At 37.7% G+C, this 19,968-nt stretch overlaps 1 protein-coding gene across 1 annotated transcript; it reads left to right on the forward strand.

Moving 5' to 3' along the window:
• Positions 1-1,129: 1,129 nt before the first annotated feature.
• Positions 1,130-19,530, forward strand: LOC140142833 (speckle targeted PIP5K1A-regulated poly(A) polymerase-like). Its single transcript, XM_072164844.1, has 10 exons — positions 1,130-1,287; positions 7,511-7,701; positions 9,630-9,878; positions 10,827-11,081; positions 12,485-12,723; positions 13,370-13,599; positions 13,976-14,053; positions 15,563-15,998; positions 16,418-17,208; positions 18,598-19,530. The coding sequence occupies exons 1-10, from the start codon at positions 1,212-1,214 to the stop codon at positions 18,969-18,971; spliced, it is 2,919 nt and encodes a 972-aa protein (XP_072020945.1). The 5' UTR covers positions 1,130-1,211; the 3' UTR covers positions 18,972-19,530.
• The last annotated feature ends 438 nt before the right edge of the window (positions 19,531-19,968 follow it).

Below are 19,968 nucleotides of genomic sequence, written 5' to 3' on the forward strand. Positions count from 1 at the left end.
GTCGCCACTTTTTCACATTTTTTAAGTAAAAATTGAAGAAAATATGCACAATATATTGTATCAGGCATATTATTAGGTTGTAAGAGATGCTTTTGTATTTGTGTTGCGTATGTTGCTCTTATTCTTTCTATCTAGTTTTTTGTCTTTTGTCTTGTTTAAAAACAAATTAATTGAATAAATAAAAAAATGGTTGAAAAGTATTTTATAAAACGATCGTAGGTCTACATTACCAGAAGGCCAGTAAGGCCAGAGGGAGTCACCCCCTTTAACAAAGAAATGTTACCATCAAAGAAATAAAAAAACAAACAAACGAGAAACACAATGCTCAAGAATTAATCATATTTTGAGATCAAAGTCACGTTTAGGCCTATATATATTTCGGAAATGTTTCACTGAATTGGCTGTTTTTATAGAGTTTGGCAATGAATTCCATAATATTGGACCAACAGTACGAATGGCATGGTCAGTAAATGTTTAATTGTTCTTCATTAAGTTGAATCTACTCGTTTGGTAATTATGAATATTGGAACGAAGTACAAAGAAATCATCAAATACACCCGGTAATTCATTATTACTGTACTTGTACATAAATACCCCCAACTCAAGCTTGTAGGTGTCGGCAAGAGTTAAAATATTGTATTTTGTAAATCATAATGTATATAGTAATTTTTTTTTTTTATCATATGGAAATAATAATAATAGTAGGTCCCCTACTATAAATTATTCTTACTGCAATAATAATAATAATTATTATTATATTTATTATTATATTGTTGTATATTATTTTTAAAGATTCTATTATTAGAGCCTATAGGGCCTAATATTTACGCTAAAAGCACACTAAAAATACATCCATGCACTCGAGAGGTGACACGCTGAATAGCGATGGGAGGTCGTATTGATTATACCATAATACATGAATATATGCCCTAAATGCAAACAATTGGAAGTTGTATTGATTGGCCGCATGCACTGCATTCACGGCACTTTACAGTTTACACAGTGAGTCAATTGGGGCGAACTTGTCGTGGTATGTACGTGTATTGGAGCGAACTGGTCGTGGTATGTACGTGTATTGGGGCGAACTGGTAGTGGTATGTACTGGTGTGGGGCGAAACGTCCTGACACCATCGTGTTGACAACCTTGCGTTTGCATGTTTTTGTATGTTTGTCAGCTTGCTTAAATTACAGATAAAGTCCAATTTAGATCAATGGAGCCAAACGAGAACATCCATGTACGTGGAAGGCATTTCCACTGTTCTCTGTGCGACATAAAAATCACATCTGGTGAGTAAGCTTAAACCAACAGTGTCATGACTAAATTTATAAAGTCAACTAACAACTTAAGGTTATATAGGCTTATATATTGGTTTGATTAGTCTAAAAAATATTTTTCATTTTTTAGCTAGGCGATATGAGCATGGATCACGTGAAATAAAAAAATCAATGAAAACAAATCATTAAAGTGTCATTTTTCACCTATTTGTCTTAAAGTTGACGGGTTGTTAGGGACGCTTGTTAGCGATGTAAGTAGTCTCATCGATAAACACATTTTACAGTATTAGACTCGCTACCAGTCCTATGTGTATATTTAGGACGTACAAACGCCAATTTGTAATCAATAAAAAGTACACAGGTCGGACATTTGAAAACAATTCTTCACAATTTTGTATATAAAATCGGTACACATCTCATTGTGTTACCTAATCAAAACTCTATTCAAACAAAATTAAGGATCGAATACCTTTTAGTGTCCAAACAGGCAAAATTACCGTCAAAGTTTTGTCGAATTCTGCATCCTTGCCAATGCTTGCGAAGCCCCCGGACGTGCAGTCGTGAATAAAAATATCCGATTTTTGCAATCTAAAACACAAAATTACAACTTTGGATGTGCTCTGAATAAAAGACACTATTGCCAAATAATATAGAACAGAACATTTGACGTCAACTTGACAAAATATTGAAGAAAATGTGTTTCATAAAAATTTTGTAAGTGCGCAAAACAATTCCTATTCAAATATAGATATTGAACTGAACAGAACACAAGGCAATGTAATTTGTTCCAGTCCCAGTCAGCTTGGTGCTCCTTCAGTATTTTAGCACAAGCCGCCGCCAAACTGGCTGGAACCAACCAAGACAAACCAACCAACTCGACCTAGTGCTAACTCGGCCCCAAACGCACAGCCCTCCCTATATCAAACTTAAAAGCCAGAAAAAGATAAAAACTAGGCCAATAAAAAAAATTTATTATAATAGTTCGTGACTGGCAATCCTGACAAATATTTGCGTAATTACCCAGGACTATAGGGAATAGTGTCGTAGACAGGACATTTTTGAGACGGGGGTGGCAGGGCAACTGTCAAGGGGGGGGGGGGGGGAATCAAAAATGGGTTAAAAGGCACACAAAACTGGCTTACTAATTTTAAATTTCAGGGTGGTCAGCATCTGAACAAGACTTGGGTGGGGGAGCTGAAGTTCTACCGACCAGAATTGCCCTATGAATCTTCTTTTTAGCCTAGTATTCAGACTAAAACTCTGCCAATATACCGTAGAAACTAAAACACTTAGCTTCATGTAGAATATGTTTTCAGTTTTGCCTATTGACAACTGACCCCTGGTAGACGCACTATATTAGACTAAACAGTAAAAGGTCACCAGGTCACTTTAGTGCTAAAGGGTCTCAGGCTACTACATAATTATGCCATGTGGCTGGACTCCTGTGCAATACCGGGGTGGTAATTATCTGTCCGTGGGAGGAGGAATGGAAAAATGACCAGCCAAAAATCCTTCCCCTTGGCTTGCCAGAAATTGCACGGCCTGCTAAAAATTGCTTGCCCCTATATGCCCTCCTTCATGGACTGTCCAAATCTTTGCACCCCCTGCACACCGACATCGCCTGGCTAATAATTATTTGGTGCAGCAGATATACTAAAATAAATACACGGGATCGATACACATGAATTGCTATGCACGATTTTGATATCAGACGAAAATCTTTGGATACCGGGGTGGAAAATAATGAATATCTCCCGTAAATGATTTTGTCTCAAGAAACCAGATCTGGTCTCATACACTTGAAAATACTGACGTGATGAACAGATATGATAGTCGTTAGTTTGCGTCTTGAGAAAAGGCCATGCGTCTTGAACTCAAAATCTTACCAAAATTCTAATTTTATATTGCGTTGGTCCTGCATGGACTACAGCGCGCAGGCTATATACACTACAAGATTCCTGACGACGGAGTACCTCTGCTGCAATGTTACTTCGCGGCTATTACCGCTGCTCGTGCATAGCAATTCACGTGTATCGATCCCGTGTATTTATTTTAGCATCTCTGCTGCACCAAATAATTATTAGAAATACCTAGTAGTTACATTAGTTTCCATAAATCATCCGCCCTTTTTAATTAATAATTTTTTCTCCCACCCATTCTGTCCCGCCCTTTTGTCTTTAATAATTCCTGTTTCCACCCCTTCATCTTCCGCCGCGCCTTCTTTTTTGCCCCTCAAAATACGCCGCATGCGTAACATGAGAGTATGTGGCCCCGGACAAACAAGAAAAAAATTCATAGCACAAAAGAGTTGGGGGCAGCATGCACCATTGGGCAAATGTGAAACGATTTTTGGAAGGGGCAGATATATTTGGCAAATCAAAAGAAGACACGACTTTTTTGACACCCATCATTTATGGGCTCCTTTTAAACAGTATGAAAATATCCTAGTACTCACTACACTCGTATTTATCTATCTATACCATTTTGGGTTTGCAAATTAGGTTCTCTGAAAACAAAGTAAATGGGAGCGTCATTTGTTGAGGGGATGTATCATATTGCAAAGGATCGAGAAGGGTGGTATTTTCTGTGTTTTGAGTTGCAAAATAGGACCAGGGATTTGTTTGCAGGTGGAGAGGGTGGGGGCAAGGTTTTTGGCATGCCAAGGGGGGGCGGGGTGCAAGTATTGTTTGCCAGGCCATTTAAATTTGCCCCGAGGGCCATATTATTATTTCACTACCCATCTGCTTGGTGATGGAGGGGGGGGGTTGAAAAATATGGGGAGGGGGGTCCTAAAAAGGGGGATAATAACAATTCAGTCCTTACAGGGAATGTTAAGCATTTAATTATGAAAGCCCATACTCTCAAGCTTCAATTGCATGCACACTTTACAATTTGGGTGTAACACTATGACTCAAATGAGTAATAACTCCAAACGGTAATTTTTAGCTAATGAGTTCATGACATATATTTTTGGTTTCTTTTTTATGAAGGGGGTCAATATATTTAGTCCATGATAAAAAAAACACCCTTTTTTACGAATCATGATGTCTTAGGTTACAACTTTTATAAACACTCCCTTAGGTAAATATTATTTCATTTATTTTCATATTTTTTCTCATGCATTTCGCTTAGGCCTATGCATTTTGTTCTTATTTAGAGGTTTTTCTAGTCCTATATGTTATTCTAAATTTTTGTTCATTTATTTTATATAATTTAGGCCTATGTTATTTTTATGTATCCTTCTTTATTTAATTTCATATATTTTATGGATTTATTTTAATTTTTTTTTTTATAGAGTGGAGAGGAGGAAGAGACAGAGGAGGGGGAGTGCGGGAGAAAGAAAGAGAGGAAGAAGAAAACGGCAGATAAAATTGGACACAGTTGTTTGCCATAGCGGGGCAAATTTGCATTGGGTCAATTTGGTTCTGAAGCGAGTTGACCTCATCAGTGAGTAGTGACGTGCAAAAACCTGTTTATTTTGATTTGCAAGTAACATGTGAACGCAGCTGTCATCTCGAACTAATTATGATGAAATTTTGCACTTTTCTACATAAATGGTGAGTATTTAGTTGGCGATTACAATTCCAGGTTTATTAGTAATCGCATGTCCATTGCGCATTCAACAGATTGAAAGGTATAGTTAAAACGGGTGATTTTGTCATGTGTATTTCTGTCATTGGCTATAACTCGAGATATTGAAATCCTTGAAAATGACGGCATGGATGCGAATAAACGCATCGGATATTTCGCTTTTGGCTAATCCTAGTAAAATAAGCATACCACATGCTGTTTGTAAAGGGATCATAGAAATAATGTAGCTAAGAATTATGTCGACAACATATTCCACGAAAACAATATTATTGTTGCAAAATGACAACAAAGTGGTACCAGATTCCATTGAAATTCTGTCAATACACTGAGCTATGAAAATTAAATCAACGCAAGCTGCATAGAAAATAAATAGCTACATTATTTTGTTGACCTGTTTATAATCAGTAGCCAAATCGAGAGTAAAATCGGCTATGCGTCAGGAAATTATGGCCTCTGTCTTAAAAATCTTCATGCTCATGACACGTGAACAAAATTGAAACACTTGCAAAGTACATTTGTGTATGAGCTATGACGTTAAAAATATTATAATAATAATCTCTAGAGGGCCACCTTTAAGATGAAGTATAATTTTTGGGCCTACCATGTTTATTTTTTGAAAAAATATTTTTTTTAGGTGGCTACGTACAGCCAGTTTTTGAAAAAATTTTGTCAAAATTGTGTGTAACCTTAAAGCATGAAAGCCATATTGATATTGTAAACATTTTCATAAAATAGATTAGTAGTTCTGTACACAGGACCGACGGCTCAACGTCTCCTCCAAAGGAGTGGGGGGGTCACGCTCATGTGCCTCCCACCCGTGTCCGAACACCTCTGAAATGCATCCTTAATGGCGAATTTTCACATAACCAAATTGCACCCCTTAATGGCGAAACACATGCAAAATCCTACCCTAAACATGTAAATGGCATGTATTTTGTAGCACATGCAAAAACCATACCCTAAATGGCGTCAACTTGGAAATATCTATAGACCCTATGCAATAAACCAACCGGGACGGTATAACAATTGAAATGGCAGACATGTTGGAGGACAGTTCTAAGATAGCTTAAGATGACAGAGGGACAGGTCTCTAGATCGATTCCACAACCATTCATACCTATTCTCTGTTTTATAGTATTATCATGCGAATTGGCCTGTGGTACCTTACGGAGGACAGAACTTTATTTAAATGAGGATGACTCTGTCATGAGTGACGTAGTATTGCATACCCTCTATATTGATGTAAAGTGGCGTAAACAGGGAAAGGAGCTAATTTGATACCCAAGATGTCTTTTTGTAGGTAACCCAGGCAAACTTAGTTAACACATTTGCTAGTCAGCCAAATTCGCCGACAATGTCAATGCATTTTTACATAGAAATTTAAAACTTGTGCCCGAAGAAAGAAACCTACATAAATATGTTTTCTATACTTCACTTGACCCAAATATATGATTTTTTATGGTGATAAGTCACTCGCACATGGAATTTTACAGGATTTGGATAGCAGTTCCATTAAAAAAAGCTGCTATCATAATGAGACTAAGATCTAGAAACACCCCCCGAAATGCCGTTTTGGGGAATTTTGCTAGCTGAAACTTTTTGATGAAAGTCAATCTTTGACAAGATGTAACTTTGCTACGGAAAGTGCTATGAAAAAATGGTTTTCAGTTTTGGCTTTGTTTACTCAAGGGCTTTGATTTGATATATAAAATGATCCAGTTTGATGGCAAATTTGAATTCACCTAGCATACCTACTTTTTGATGTTGCAGACATATAGATACTGAAGAAAACATGCACAAAAGTAACAAGAATCAATTAAAAAGTGTGCTGGAGGCTTACATGGCGATGCCTTCTGAAAAAGTACCCCTTTTTCAAAAAGACGTCGACACCGCTGTGTGGTGAAAAACATGTACCCTTTTAGACGTTTTTCTTAGACACGGGTGCGTAGCAAGTCAAGTAGTGAGTGACCCCCCCACCCCGGGGTACTTTCATGATTAATTTACCCAATTCTAAATGAACCAAAAATCTGGAGTACGGTAACAGAAATACATGTATGTATGCCTGGGTAGTATGGCATGAGCCAAACCAGTGCGCTAAAGTTTGTCCACATAGAAGTACAAAGTAAATAGACCTCGGAAACTGGAGGTATGAGAATGATTATTCCAATACAATGCTTCTTGACTTTGGCGCGCTAACTGCTGCGCAACTTGTACTTGCCGAGCGCACAAGGCAAAGCATCGACCCCGATGCCACAGATTTGGTTTGTACTTCTATGTGGACAGACTGTAGCCACGGACACATGACTCTCTGACCATTTATTTAAAAGCAAAAAAGCAAACCTAAAACAGTACCAGCTGACCAGCAGGGAAACTTTGAATGGATCTTAAAAAGATTCAAATAGTGTACATATATCCAAGGAAAATAAATGTTAAAAAAATCTCTTGCAGTGCTAGCTACTAGTGCTACTTGTTTTTACCTTGTAAAAGGGATGTTTTTATGCTCCCGAAACGTCGGTTGTTTTGTCTTTTTAACCCTAAATTTTGGATGTTGTTGTACATATTAAACAGTTTTTAACATTTATTTAAAAGCATGTTAGTATGAAAGCTCAAACAATGAAAAGAAAACCAATGATTTTTTTTGCAGAAAAAGCAGTTCAGGATCATCTCGGTGGCAAAAAACATCAGAGAATACTGGACCTGAAGAACTTCCGACAAAAACAGGTGGAGAAGAGCATATTTGTTGGTGGCCTGAATAAGCTGATGTCCGAGTTAGTTCTGACTGATCATTTCATGAAGTTTGGCGATGTATCAAAAATTGTCATTGATAAAGACAAGGTAAATAGGGAGAAAAATCCCGGCATACTTGCCACTCCTAACCCTATTCTCTTCATGTACCCTATCAAACTCTTTTAATTTAAGGCCAGTCGCATAGAATTAATATTTTGGTTCTTGTCCGAAGAATATTCATTTTATTTTTTGCAATACAAAATTGGCATTGCTGGAAGGTGTAATCCTTTTTCAATGCAATCATGTAAAACAACCAGGGGCATACTTTTTTATTTGAAGATTCTGAGAGCATGGAGAGGTAGGCTACAAAAGTGATTCATAATTGCTTAGTTAATTTGTTATCATCATATTAATGAATTGTTGAAGCCCAGGGTGAAAATAAGAGCTTTTCTACAGACTCAGTTAGAGGAAAAAGAAGTCGATCCTGGTTAACCTGAATTTAGTTGGACCATGACTCACTTTAGTCTAAAAAGGACTCACTGTTGTTTTAGTAACAGTCAGAATTTTAAGCCAAAATGGTCTAATATCTAATGGCACAGTTCAAGAGTCTACTTTCAACAATGATAGCTCAAATTCTGACCTCACATTGCAGAGAAATGCCTTTTTGGTCACCATTTCCTATTTCTTGAGTAATCTTAATGTATAGACTGTATGGTGACGTGTTACAGTTCAGGGCAAAAGGTGTAACCTGGTGTTGTGATTTTTAATCTCAACGGGCTACAGTAGAAAACTCATGGGGTTGAAACAAGTCCTGTAGCCTGCATATTTCCACCCTTAGTTGAAGCATTAACCCTTTGAACCCTGGCCTACCACGTAGTCCCGTACATCCAACCCTGAGCTTCCTAATGCACTCGAAAATTGCCTCAGCATTTTGCCCGTCACGCCAAAAGAAAAGGTCTCCGACCCCTGAACCCAGGTCTCCCAGATAGCCAAAGTATTCCGATGTAAACAAAACATATCGGTATCGCAATTGATGTTACGTGAGCCGCTTTAGCGACTCTTCTGGTTTTTGACACACCATATGGTCGTCAGGACTACGGTACAGGTTAATGTGAGCCGTTATGGCGGCTCGTCGGGTTCAAAGGGTTAAAATCGAAATTGAAAAAGCAATCTCTATGGACTAACTCCAGAAAACAATGTAGGCACTAGCTAGACTGGGATGGGGGGCAAAAAACTAATATATTACAGGGCCATCTCCTGACTCTTAATTCTTACCTTTCATGCTTGAGAACCATAACCATTACCTAACTCTGCTAACCCTAAACCTAACCCGACACCCAATCTCTTCAGGTAGCAGGTAATTGAGTGATGTTTTGTGTACATAAAATCAAATGAGGCAAGTAAACAATTACTGTATTGTTTAGTAATAAACGCCCAGGGGCGCTTGCATTTTTCTAAAAGGGGGGGGCGTTTATTGAAGGTGAATTGTCAGTGAAAAAAACTTTAAAAATTGGGTTAAATTTCCTGATGGTGCTCCTGTAGTGTAGAAAGGAGGGATTTACGGCAATACTAATTAAGTTTTATGGCGACGCCCATGGAAAATATAATTTTTGTGGTAAATATATCAAAATTACACCCGTAAGTGCATCATCAAGCAAGAATCTGGTGAAATTCTACCATAATTAGACAATGGAATGGATGGAAGTGTGAGTCATAATAGGTTTTGTCCATGCAATTTAGCGATCACCACTGACAAGATTGACATAACTGATGCCAGAACAAGCTTACTCACACGATATAGTATGGAAATGTTTGCATTTTTGTCAATTTTTATAGAGGGGGAGCGTTTATTACAAACAGGGAGGCCAATATGTTACCAGGCTGACTGGACTTTATATACAGTGGTATTCCGTAGGGTTGCAAAACTTGTTTAGTTGTCGACTACTCGACATCAAATAGTAAGATTGTAAGATTTGTAGATCCGAAGATTAGAACATTTACTCTTGTTCATGATATTTTATTCTTATTCTTGGTAGGGTCAGTTTGCAATAGTAGAATTCAGTGAAAAGGAAGCTGTGTTAAAAGCAACAGAAGAAGAAAAACACACCTTGCAAGGATCGAAAATCACCGTCAGACCACGGGAATACAAACCATTTGCAGTACATCGACATGAACCAACAGGAGAGCACGGTAGAGCTGGGTCTAGTCCGCAGGCTAATCGATATGGCACAATACCAGCAGAGCTACAGAAAGCTATTCTACTGAGGCTAAGTCCAGCTGAAAACGTAAGTTAATATAATATTTGGTGAATAGATTCATCAGGTTTGTACTTCAAATCAGTTGACATTTTTTGCTTGACAAAACCAGTAAGTTTTTACTTACAACTATTTCATCCATTTCATCGGAGCATTCATCTAGTGTATCAAACAAGAACCTTAAAATAGGCGGCAGAATGTGAAAAATGTTTTAGCGCTAGCTGTTCCTCGTGTAAAGTCCCACCCCCTAATTCCTGAAAATATTTAGGTCAAAAATTGGTGGGACTATATTCGCCTCAATACAGTACTTTTGTGTACTTATATCATAATTACTTTTAAATATACAATGCAAAACAATATCAAAAATTTTCCACTTTGAGTGATCCCACATGCCCCCATGAGGATCCAAAATAGGCTGATTTGTCATTAATTTTCATTATTTATTATTATTATTTTATTATTACACAATAATAAACACCCTCAATTTTACTCAGATTTCTACTTTTTGCATAATTATAATGCCCAGTGGTGTACTAAAATACCACGTAAAAGACTAAGCCTGAAGTACGGTACTTTAATAATGTTTCAGTAAAATTTAACTTTGTATATTAAAACCGGTCGACCCGGTTTTATTCAGAGTTCATCGATGGACCGCTTGCTAACATCTCCCGTGGATGTCAGCTTATGTGTACACACGGCGAGCCGGATGCTCCGTGCAGTATTACATGTTATGATCGGCGAGCGTAGTACGTACATGCATTGTAGGCGCTGGAATGAAATCGCAATTTTCTTCGTTATACCTCTTTTGTTTGGCTCAAAATTAAAATGGAATAATGTGATGAGGGAAAACAAAGATTTAAATAGGAATCTATTCTTTATCCAAATCACACATTATTGCTTTAATTTTGCCCTCGCCACCCTAGCCTCAACTTACACACCTGCACCACGCATTATAAATATCCTATTTTCTATTTGAAGGTTTCAGATCAGATGAATCAGTTGGTGTCTCTATTAGAGCTTCCCACATCAGCCATCAAACTACGCTATCTGATCTGCAGTCTCCTGGAGGAAGTCTTCAAGGAATTCTTCCCGATGTGCCAGGTGTTCCCATTTGGTTCATCTGTCAATGGCTTTGGTATCCAAGGCTCAGATTTGGATCTTCATCTGGAACTTGATGCGGCCGGTTTTGAGTATAAGTTTGCAAAACCCTTGATAGCAAGTGCAACTGAAAAGGTAAATTTGTGATTCTTTTGAACAGTATTACTGCCACAATCATAATCATAATCTTGTCAATAATTTGGGAGTTTTTACTGATCATCATACCTAGCGTAACCTGTATACAAGCCCGGACAAAAGGGGGATGGAAGTTGGGAGTATGCCCCCAAATACACCAAGGTCCATAAAGTCCCCTTAAATGCAACCAGAAAATAACCCAAAATCAGTGGCATAGATTACGTTTTGACATTGGGGGGATGGGGTTGGGAAAAAATCTTGAAGTACAGTGAATCCAGCACCTTTTGGTGACAGAATAAGTGTACAGTACAAATGCGCAGGAAGCGCACACAATTTTTTGCTATACTAAAGCTAAACCGGGGAGATAAGGTGCAAAAATGGAATAAATTCACACATAGCGAGCCAAAATTGGCACTTTGGGGGCTAAAATGGCCAAATATGAGGTTAATTTGGTCAGAAACCCTCATACAGACATCAACATTAGGGGGATGATTGTTGAAATCCATGGAGCCCCTGTGGACAACATGACACCCCCCGGATCTACGTCTTTGCCCAAAATCCAGAAAATAGGCACAATATCACCCAACATTTTTTAGAAAAAAACTCCCAGAATCCACCCAAATTTGCACAGCCCCTCTAAAAAGTTTCATTTTTTCACAGATCTACCCAAAAGTCTTCACTTTTTCAAAACTCACCCCTTCCCCAAAAGGGGTGAGTTTTGAAAAATTGCCCTCCCGATCATGAGGACCATTTATTAAGCTATTTATGACCATTCAACAATTTTATATTCATATACATAAATATAATTGAGATAAATAATGATAAATAATGATAGATTTCATAATATAATAATAATATAATAATCATAGCACTTTCATAGCAGTTAAGACATAATATAAATAGTTATTTATCTTCCAATAAATATTATTAATAACACAATACAAGAATTATTGGAAAATGTGTACAACAAGCCAACCATATAGGCTGGACATGCAAGAATTGACTTCTGTATCACATTTAACCAAATTTCATCTTAAGCAAATACAGATACCTCTTTGGATCAAACAGAGGATTGAATTGGAAAACAATATTTATAACGCAATTATTAAATAAACAGAAATCTCCAAAAGAAGAAACAATGCCAACTCTATCAATGAATTAAATCTTTAAATCCCTATATAAGCTGGTAATTATTGAAAAGTCAGCCAAAATTTACTATAGAAAATATATTAATAATGAAATAATCCACTGACAAAAACAATCAAGCCAAAAAGATGCTTCAAATAAGCATAAATTACTCTACATAAAGCGTAGTAGAAAGTGGAGACAATCTACAGACAAGTTTCATCAGGTATTGACGAGACTCCAAGTTGATCTCCTTTTTCATGCATATATTTCAATAGGAGGAGTCTTCAATGGAATCTCAATCGGATGTGATTGACAAGCTTGATGACCAGGAGGGCATGGAGATTGATGTGAAGACGGCATCACCGGAAGATATCATGGACCTGGTGTGCAAAGTGCTGCGTCAGTGTGTGCCAAGCTGCAAGGCTATCAAGCCTATATTACATGCTAGGCGTCCGGTTGTCAAGTTTCAACACAAAGAGTCTAAATTGTGTTGTGATATTTCCATGAGTAACAGGTAAGAGTGAAAATATCATACAAGAAGGCTCCATCTGCAAAAGCTGCCAGGTGTAACATTTTTTAGATGTGTATAATGTAAAATGCAGAAATTATCAAATGTTTATAGGGCAGCTATTGCAGTTAGGACTTTCTTGCATTAACTACTTTACTGAACATGTGCAGTTTAAGTTTAGTTCAGTTCATTTCATCACAACACATATAAGTAAAGAATGTAATACAGACAGGACATTTTTAGAATTACTCAGTACCAATATACAAAATGCAATACATAATAATTATATATAAATGAGATGATAATAGCATCATTACAAGGCGATTCTATGATAATGTGGTGTGTAAAATGTGGATGCTAGCCTACAGAAATGCAGAGCGTGTAGAATTGGGCCACCTATTGAAAAGTTACCTACCACTGAGCTACACAGACTGTCCCTGATAAACAGGACTCAAGTCAGGTACGGTACTTATAGATGATATCCATACAGCCCCTGTGGAAAACATAACCTTAATCTCCCACACATGTCTTCCACAAGGGGTGTATAGATTTCAACTAGAATTGCCCAGTGGATAAGATTCTTGTAGTACCAAACTTACTTGTATACATCCAGGGCTACTTTTTGTTACCATCTTCATGTTATTTTCAACAGACTTGCTCTGAGGAATACCGAGCTCCTTTGTTACTACGCTAACCTAGATGATAGAGTGAGACCACTCATCTATGCCATCAGACACTGGGGTAAGGTACGACAACTGGCGGGTAATCCCAGGGCGGGACCAAGACTTACCAATTACGCTCTCTCACTGATGGTAGTGTACTACCTGCAAACTAGAGAGCCATCTGTTCTGCCAACTGTGGACCAACTCAGAGGTGATAAAGGTGTGTAAAGTAAAATGCCTAATTCCTTTAATATGCATGCAACGTGAAGCGTATACCATCCAATGCCATTTGTCATATACATGATTTAGTGAGTGTGTCCCTTTATCGCGGTTGATAACGTTGGCCACCGGTTTTGGGTGTGATCTCGCTATCTGATGTAAGTCTTCTGATCGGACTGATGAAGTCTTCCGATCAGAACTGAAGACTGATGAAGTCTTCCAATCGGAAAATTATTGGACTTTTAAAACATAATTTACCAAAAGTATGTGCAGTATTTTCTCTTTGTTTGTTTAGTGTGCTAGGTTTTGTTTTATTTGAAGGTTTTCCTTCAATTATAAATATTGTTTAATATTGATTTGTTTTTCTCTTTTGACAGCAAATGCAGACGTCATAGAAGGATGGGATTGCAGCTTCTGTGAAAAAGAAAAGAATACCACCAACACTGAATCATCAGGTAAACATATAACTCGGTGATAGTTGATATTGCCAGGCTTTGCAACATAATTATATAAATGTTATGCCCATCTCTTTAGCAGTAGTTGAACTGTTAGGGGTACTTATTAGGCCAACAAAAAAAATATGTTGTGTTGCCCTCCGCGGCCGGGTCAAAATCGCGAAAATCTGGGCCCGGGTTTTTTTTGTTTGTTTTTCAAAAAAAAAAAAAAAAAATTCAAAAAAAACAAATTTTTTTTTTTTTTTTTAATTTTTTAACAAATGTTTTTTTTTATATCATACATGTACCCCCAAGCCTATTCCCGGATCCCTGATGTTCACTAAAAAGATTGTGCCCCAAGCCAGCACTTTAATTGGATAGTAGGACTTACTCATTGAATCCCAACAACATGGATGTTAGGCCCTTCACAGTTGATTTTGAGTTTCCTATTTCCCGCCCGTATCAAGAATTGAGACTTGCAAAATATTTAATTATTTGATTTTTATCTGTCATTTTCTCTGTTAAATGACATTTTTGTTACATTAATTTGCTACTTTCTTACTTTGATCATGAATCCTGAACAAACAAATAACACATATTATTATCAATGTATAAAATCAACCATAATATATGATCTGCAGTGCCAAAATGTACCATGCAAGATGTTGATATTGGGCTGTGACCACTTGTTTCAAAATGAAGAAAATAATAAGTAATAAATAACTAATAATTAAGTTACCCCATGCCTTTTTTTAAATCTTTAAATAGTAAACTAAGAATTAATTGTGAAGGGTCTTAATATTAATATTTACTTCAATAAAATATTCAACATTGGGTAGAAAATACAGCCAATATTATGCATGCCTCTCTTCACTCATGTTACTGTGAAATAGTAGGTATGAAATGGTTGAGTTGGTAAAAAAAAATCCGGCCGGCTGTACTACCAGATTTTAGGCTTGGGAGGGCAACACAACAATTTTTTTTTTTTTTTGGCCTTAGCTGCTTATGTAGTGCTGTTATTGTTGTCAGCCAACTGGTTTGATATATCCGAGTGGCAGCCGGAATAAATGTTAAGATTGGTCTTAACCCTGGAATTACGTAAACTTTTAGGCCTCATAACTGTCAAATTGTTGGTCTAAAGTATATAAAAGTATACATATTCAGAATGGCAAAGAATTGATAAATTCATCTGCGAGGTCTATTTTGGGTAAAAATGCTCATTTTTGGAGAAAATCCAATAAATGAATAAATGTTAAGAACTTTGTGATCTGTTCTAAAGCTGCTATATAAATGATAAATTCATTCATTCATTCATTCATTCGGAATGAATGTTAAGCGCTTTGTGGTCTGTTCTACAGGTGCTATATAAATCATATATTCCTTCCTTCCTTCATTCCATTTATTCATTCATTCATTATTTTGATTGATTGATTGATTGATTGATTGGAACAAATTATACTGTATTAGATGTGTTAAATAAAATAAAACAAACGTTATTACACAACAGAATTTGTGATATTTTGTACACAGTTGATCTGCTGAGGGAGTTCTTCCATTTCTACTCCACCTTTGACTTCACAACCAATGTCATCAGCTTGAAAACAGGAACCGCACTCCCAATCTCCACTTTCGCACCACCAGAATCCCCAGTGTTCGAAGGTCAGAGCTTCAGACTTGGTCCTCTAAACATACAAGATCCGTTTGAGTTGTCGCACAATGTGGCCTTCAATGTCAATGAGAAAATCATGCAGAGTTTTTGTAAGCAACTCAAGAAGACCTATACTCTGTGCCTTTGTCTCAAGTTCAAGAAGAAGCCAGCTTCCTCATCAGTAGATGTGATGAGCGTTTGGGGATTACCAGTACTGTTTGATGCAGAGAGTTATGCCGATCAAGGTCCGAGACGTGGAAGAAGTGGGTCTACATCAACAGAAGGGTCAGTACCAGAGGAAACTAGCACCACACACAGGTAATTTTATCAATCCAATGTCCATTTTTAATTGCCGGCGATCAGGGACTTTTGTGTGTCTTTATCAGTAGAGGACATCAGAAAAACTGGGCATGTCCCCACTTGTACAAAAACATCCCAAGTTGTAAAATTACAAATCCCAACATAGATGTGTTGTCTGAAAATATGAACAATTACATTATTTTAATTTGAAATGTTTGCATTTTGGGGGTATTTTTGGTTCTGACGAGGGAGGGGGAGGGGTCAACCCGGGAACAAAGCCCAAGATTGGGGGAATGCTTACATGACCCACTTGGTGCCACAGTCAATCAGTAGATTGGATTAAAATTTGCAAAAATCACTGATTTGTGTGACACATTTTGATCAAACTTGTTACTTTTTAATTGCATTTATTCCACTCTTTTGTTGTAATTACACAGTATTGTTGTCCCGATGAAAGCATCCCAACTGTCTGAAGCGTTTGTGAAAGCACACAGTACACCAGAAAGCATGAGAACAGCCTGGTGTGATGCTACAGTAGTGCTCATCGAAAGGATTCTATCCGATGTGCTCAAGATCCATTGTGAGGAGATGGCTAGTGATGAGGACCAAGCAACGACCAATGAAAGCTTACCAAGTGCACAACCTTGTACCGCCACAGGTGATGAAAACACATCGCTTATGGAGGAGGGTGGTGCTGATAACGATAAAGAGGAATCATCACTAATGCAGACCGATTTAAATGCAGATGACGAGAAAGCAACAACCAGTGAAAGCTCAACTACTACACTACCATGTACTTCTAAGCTTGAAGAAATTACAATCCTACCAGATGGTAGTGGTGATAGGGCTGGTAAATCTGAACAATTAGACAGTAACAAAAGGATTAGTGATGCCGAACAGGTATCACCCGGTAGAAGTGTGGAAAGTAAAGATAATGGTGACCAAAGTGAAGCTCTTGACGCACAGGCAACTAGAAAGCATCAATTAGATAACGTTGATGATGATGATGATGAGAAGAGTGCTCCAAGGAAAAAGGTCAAGCTGATGGATGATAAAACTGATGCAGGTGTGGATCTAGAAGCAGCAATGAGTGAGAAGACTGAAGTGATGTCTGTTGATGAGAAGAGCAGAAATGGGGAAAGCTGTCCAGATGGACAAAAGTCAAAGTTCAACCAAACTGAGGAAGGGTGCGACGGTGAATCACAGAAACTGGCAGATGAACAAGCAGGTAAGATTGCAGATAATACAGACAAGATACAGTGACATTTTCATAACCTTTCCAAGATCATCTACCTCAAGTCACCGGCACTAGCTTTAAAGTTCAGCGTGTTCTGCGGTAGCTTGGCGTTACTTGGTGCGTGTACATACTTTTACGCGTGTGATCAACATGCCGCATATGTACACGCAAGAAACCACACTAAGCCAACGCAGCACATGCTGAACTTCAAGCTAGTGCCAGTGACTGGAGGTAGATATATGAACTATAGTCAATCATTTAACTGCCTGAATCAAGCCAGCTCAGCAAGTGTATCATTCAGAGGAGGCAACATTTATAAAAAAAATTTGCCCATTGAAAGAAATCATTCAACATTAACATTCATCCTGATTTATCCCAAAATATTTTTCTGTTGGGCAGTTTTCCCCTTCTAAACCAACCCCCTTGTTTATGCCCCTGGCAGCATAGGTACAATGCAGACAGCATTACCTGCAAAATATGAGAACAAGTTTTGTTACCATTAAGTTATCAGACAATCGGGCATATATTTCACATGAAAAGGATGATGCATTGGCCAGACAAGTGAAAAATCCAGATAAGTGAAATATAAGTAATAATGTATGCCATGGAATGTCCAAAGTGCTAAATTTAAGACAACAAAAGATTACTTAATATGGTGAATATCTGTGAATATTCTGAATCATCCAGTAGATTGTTCAGTAAATTAAACATTCAAAACATTTTAAAAATGTTTTTGTGTTTGCTGGGTAATACCAGTTTAAAGTGTCACATAATGTGACTCATTTTGACATGTACTCTTGCAAATAAATCCTGGGGGAGGTTCTTAGTAGAAATGAAGGTATGGGGATGTGCGGTAGATTCGGGATGCATTTTCAGTCATTTTGGTTATTGATGGCGCTGAATTTTATAAAAATTTGATTCAAGAAAGGGTGTTTTTTCACAATTTTCTGTGGAAAAGTGCCAATTGTTCATTTTTTTTCAATTTTTTTTCAAAAATTGGTATAATTGGTTAAAATCAAATGATTCTCACAAGCAACTGTTGATTCATGCACTGTGAGACAAAATCCTATGAGAGAGAGGCTAAAATAATAGGTTGATTTCGCAGATTTGGAGGGGAGGACAGTGGCTATCAGGCTCAGTGCAGATATACATGATACACAACATATTTGAAAGATGATTCAATCCAACATGAAAAAACAATCAAGGGGTTCTCTTGAAAGTAGGAGTGTAGCTTTAATATGAAGTCTTTTACACTTTTTCAGAATGTCTCTTTTTTATCTTAAAAAATATGGCAACTTGAAATGACATCCAACCCCTAGCTCACACCATAATAGATTTCCATGTTGACTCTTTTTGTTTGTTTTATTATGTCATTGACAGAGGCGAGACAATTCCACATGAAATGCAGCATCAATCACCAGGTCTGGTTGGGCCGAAGGAAAGTAAGACGTCAGCTGAATCAATCATCAGACCAAACGCAACAAACAGCGCCCTCAGATGACAAAGCAGCACTCTCTTTTGAAGATAGACTCAACATAGAAACTCTGGTCACGGATCATATCATTACGCAAGACTCTGTGAGCAGCACACAGCCTCTGACTACATTCAAAGTTGGTTTGGAGAAGCATTATGAATCTGGACAGTGTAGTATTGATGTGGGATTCCAACCGATAGATGGACCGGTCCATTTTAAAATGCTCTTTCATTTCTTACAGACATTCCTCGTCAAACTGATGGATCAACACCAGGTTTAGCCTACTACGATTAGGCCCGTTTTATATTAGTATTGTCTATTCTATCAGTCCGAGTGACATCCCTCCCTGTGACTGTGCAATCCGAGTAAAAAAAGGGCCTAGTGACTTTAGGTTTGAACTTTTGATCTCTCTATTTGAATATTTGATTGTTTCTTTACTCATTTAGTTATTTATTTAATTCCATGTTTGGCAACTCACATACATGGGTTCCTGCCCTGTAGATAAACTGAGCAGGTACTGAAATCTCATATCTTTAGGCATTGAACCCAAAGGATGGTGAATGAGGTCTTCATTTGTATGTTTCTTTATATTTCTTAAGTTTTATTAGTTCTGTAAAGATATGTACAAATTATTGACAATTTCAGGCATGAGAATTTTCAGTTTTAAAACTGAATTAATTTTTTTCTGCAATTTCAGCCTGTTTTTGGTATTTTTTGCCTAATTTCACTTTTTTTTTGTCAGTTTTTTTAGGAAAATGCAGTCTCATGTCTGATATTGAAGAAACATTGGTTCTCTTGAAAAAGTGATATTTTAAGTGTCCTAATCCTAACCCCTAAGGGCTTTTCGCGACGGAAGGGAAAGAAGGAAAGAATAAAGAGAGAAAAGAAGGAAAGAAGTTGTTTGCTCTGGGTGGGATTCGAACCCGAGACCCCTCGCATGCCAAGCACTCGGTCGACGACACTTTGCCACGGGTCTTGGGCTTCGCTGGCCAGCGAAACCGTTCCTATATATCACTTAGGGCGATTAAGCGTCATCACACCACGTGGGATGCATGCACGAACAGCGCATATATCAAGTAGTATTTTGTAGTATTCAGGCGGGTTAGGGTTAAGGAAGCCTATACTGAGTTTCGATAGTGGTAACCTAACCCTAACCCCTAAGGGCTTTTCGCGACGGGAAGGGAAAGAAGGAAAGAATAAAGAGAGAAAAGAAGGAAAGAAGTTGTTTGCTCTGGGTGGGATTCAACCGAGACCCCTCGCATGCCAAGCACTCGGTC

The sequence above is a fragment of the Amphiura filiformis genome, chromosome 20 (genome assembly GCF_039555335.1).
Source record: "Amphiura filiformis chromosome 20, Afil_fr2py, whole genome shotgun sequence".
In the NCBI taxonomy this organism is placed as follows: domain Eukaryota; kingdom Metazoa; phylum Echinodermata; class Ophiuroidea; order Amphilepidida; family Amphiuridae; genus Amphiura; species Amphiura filiformis.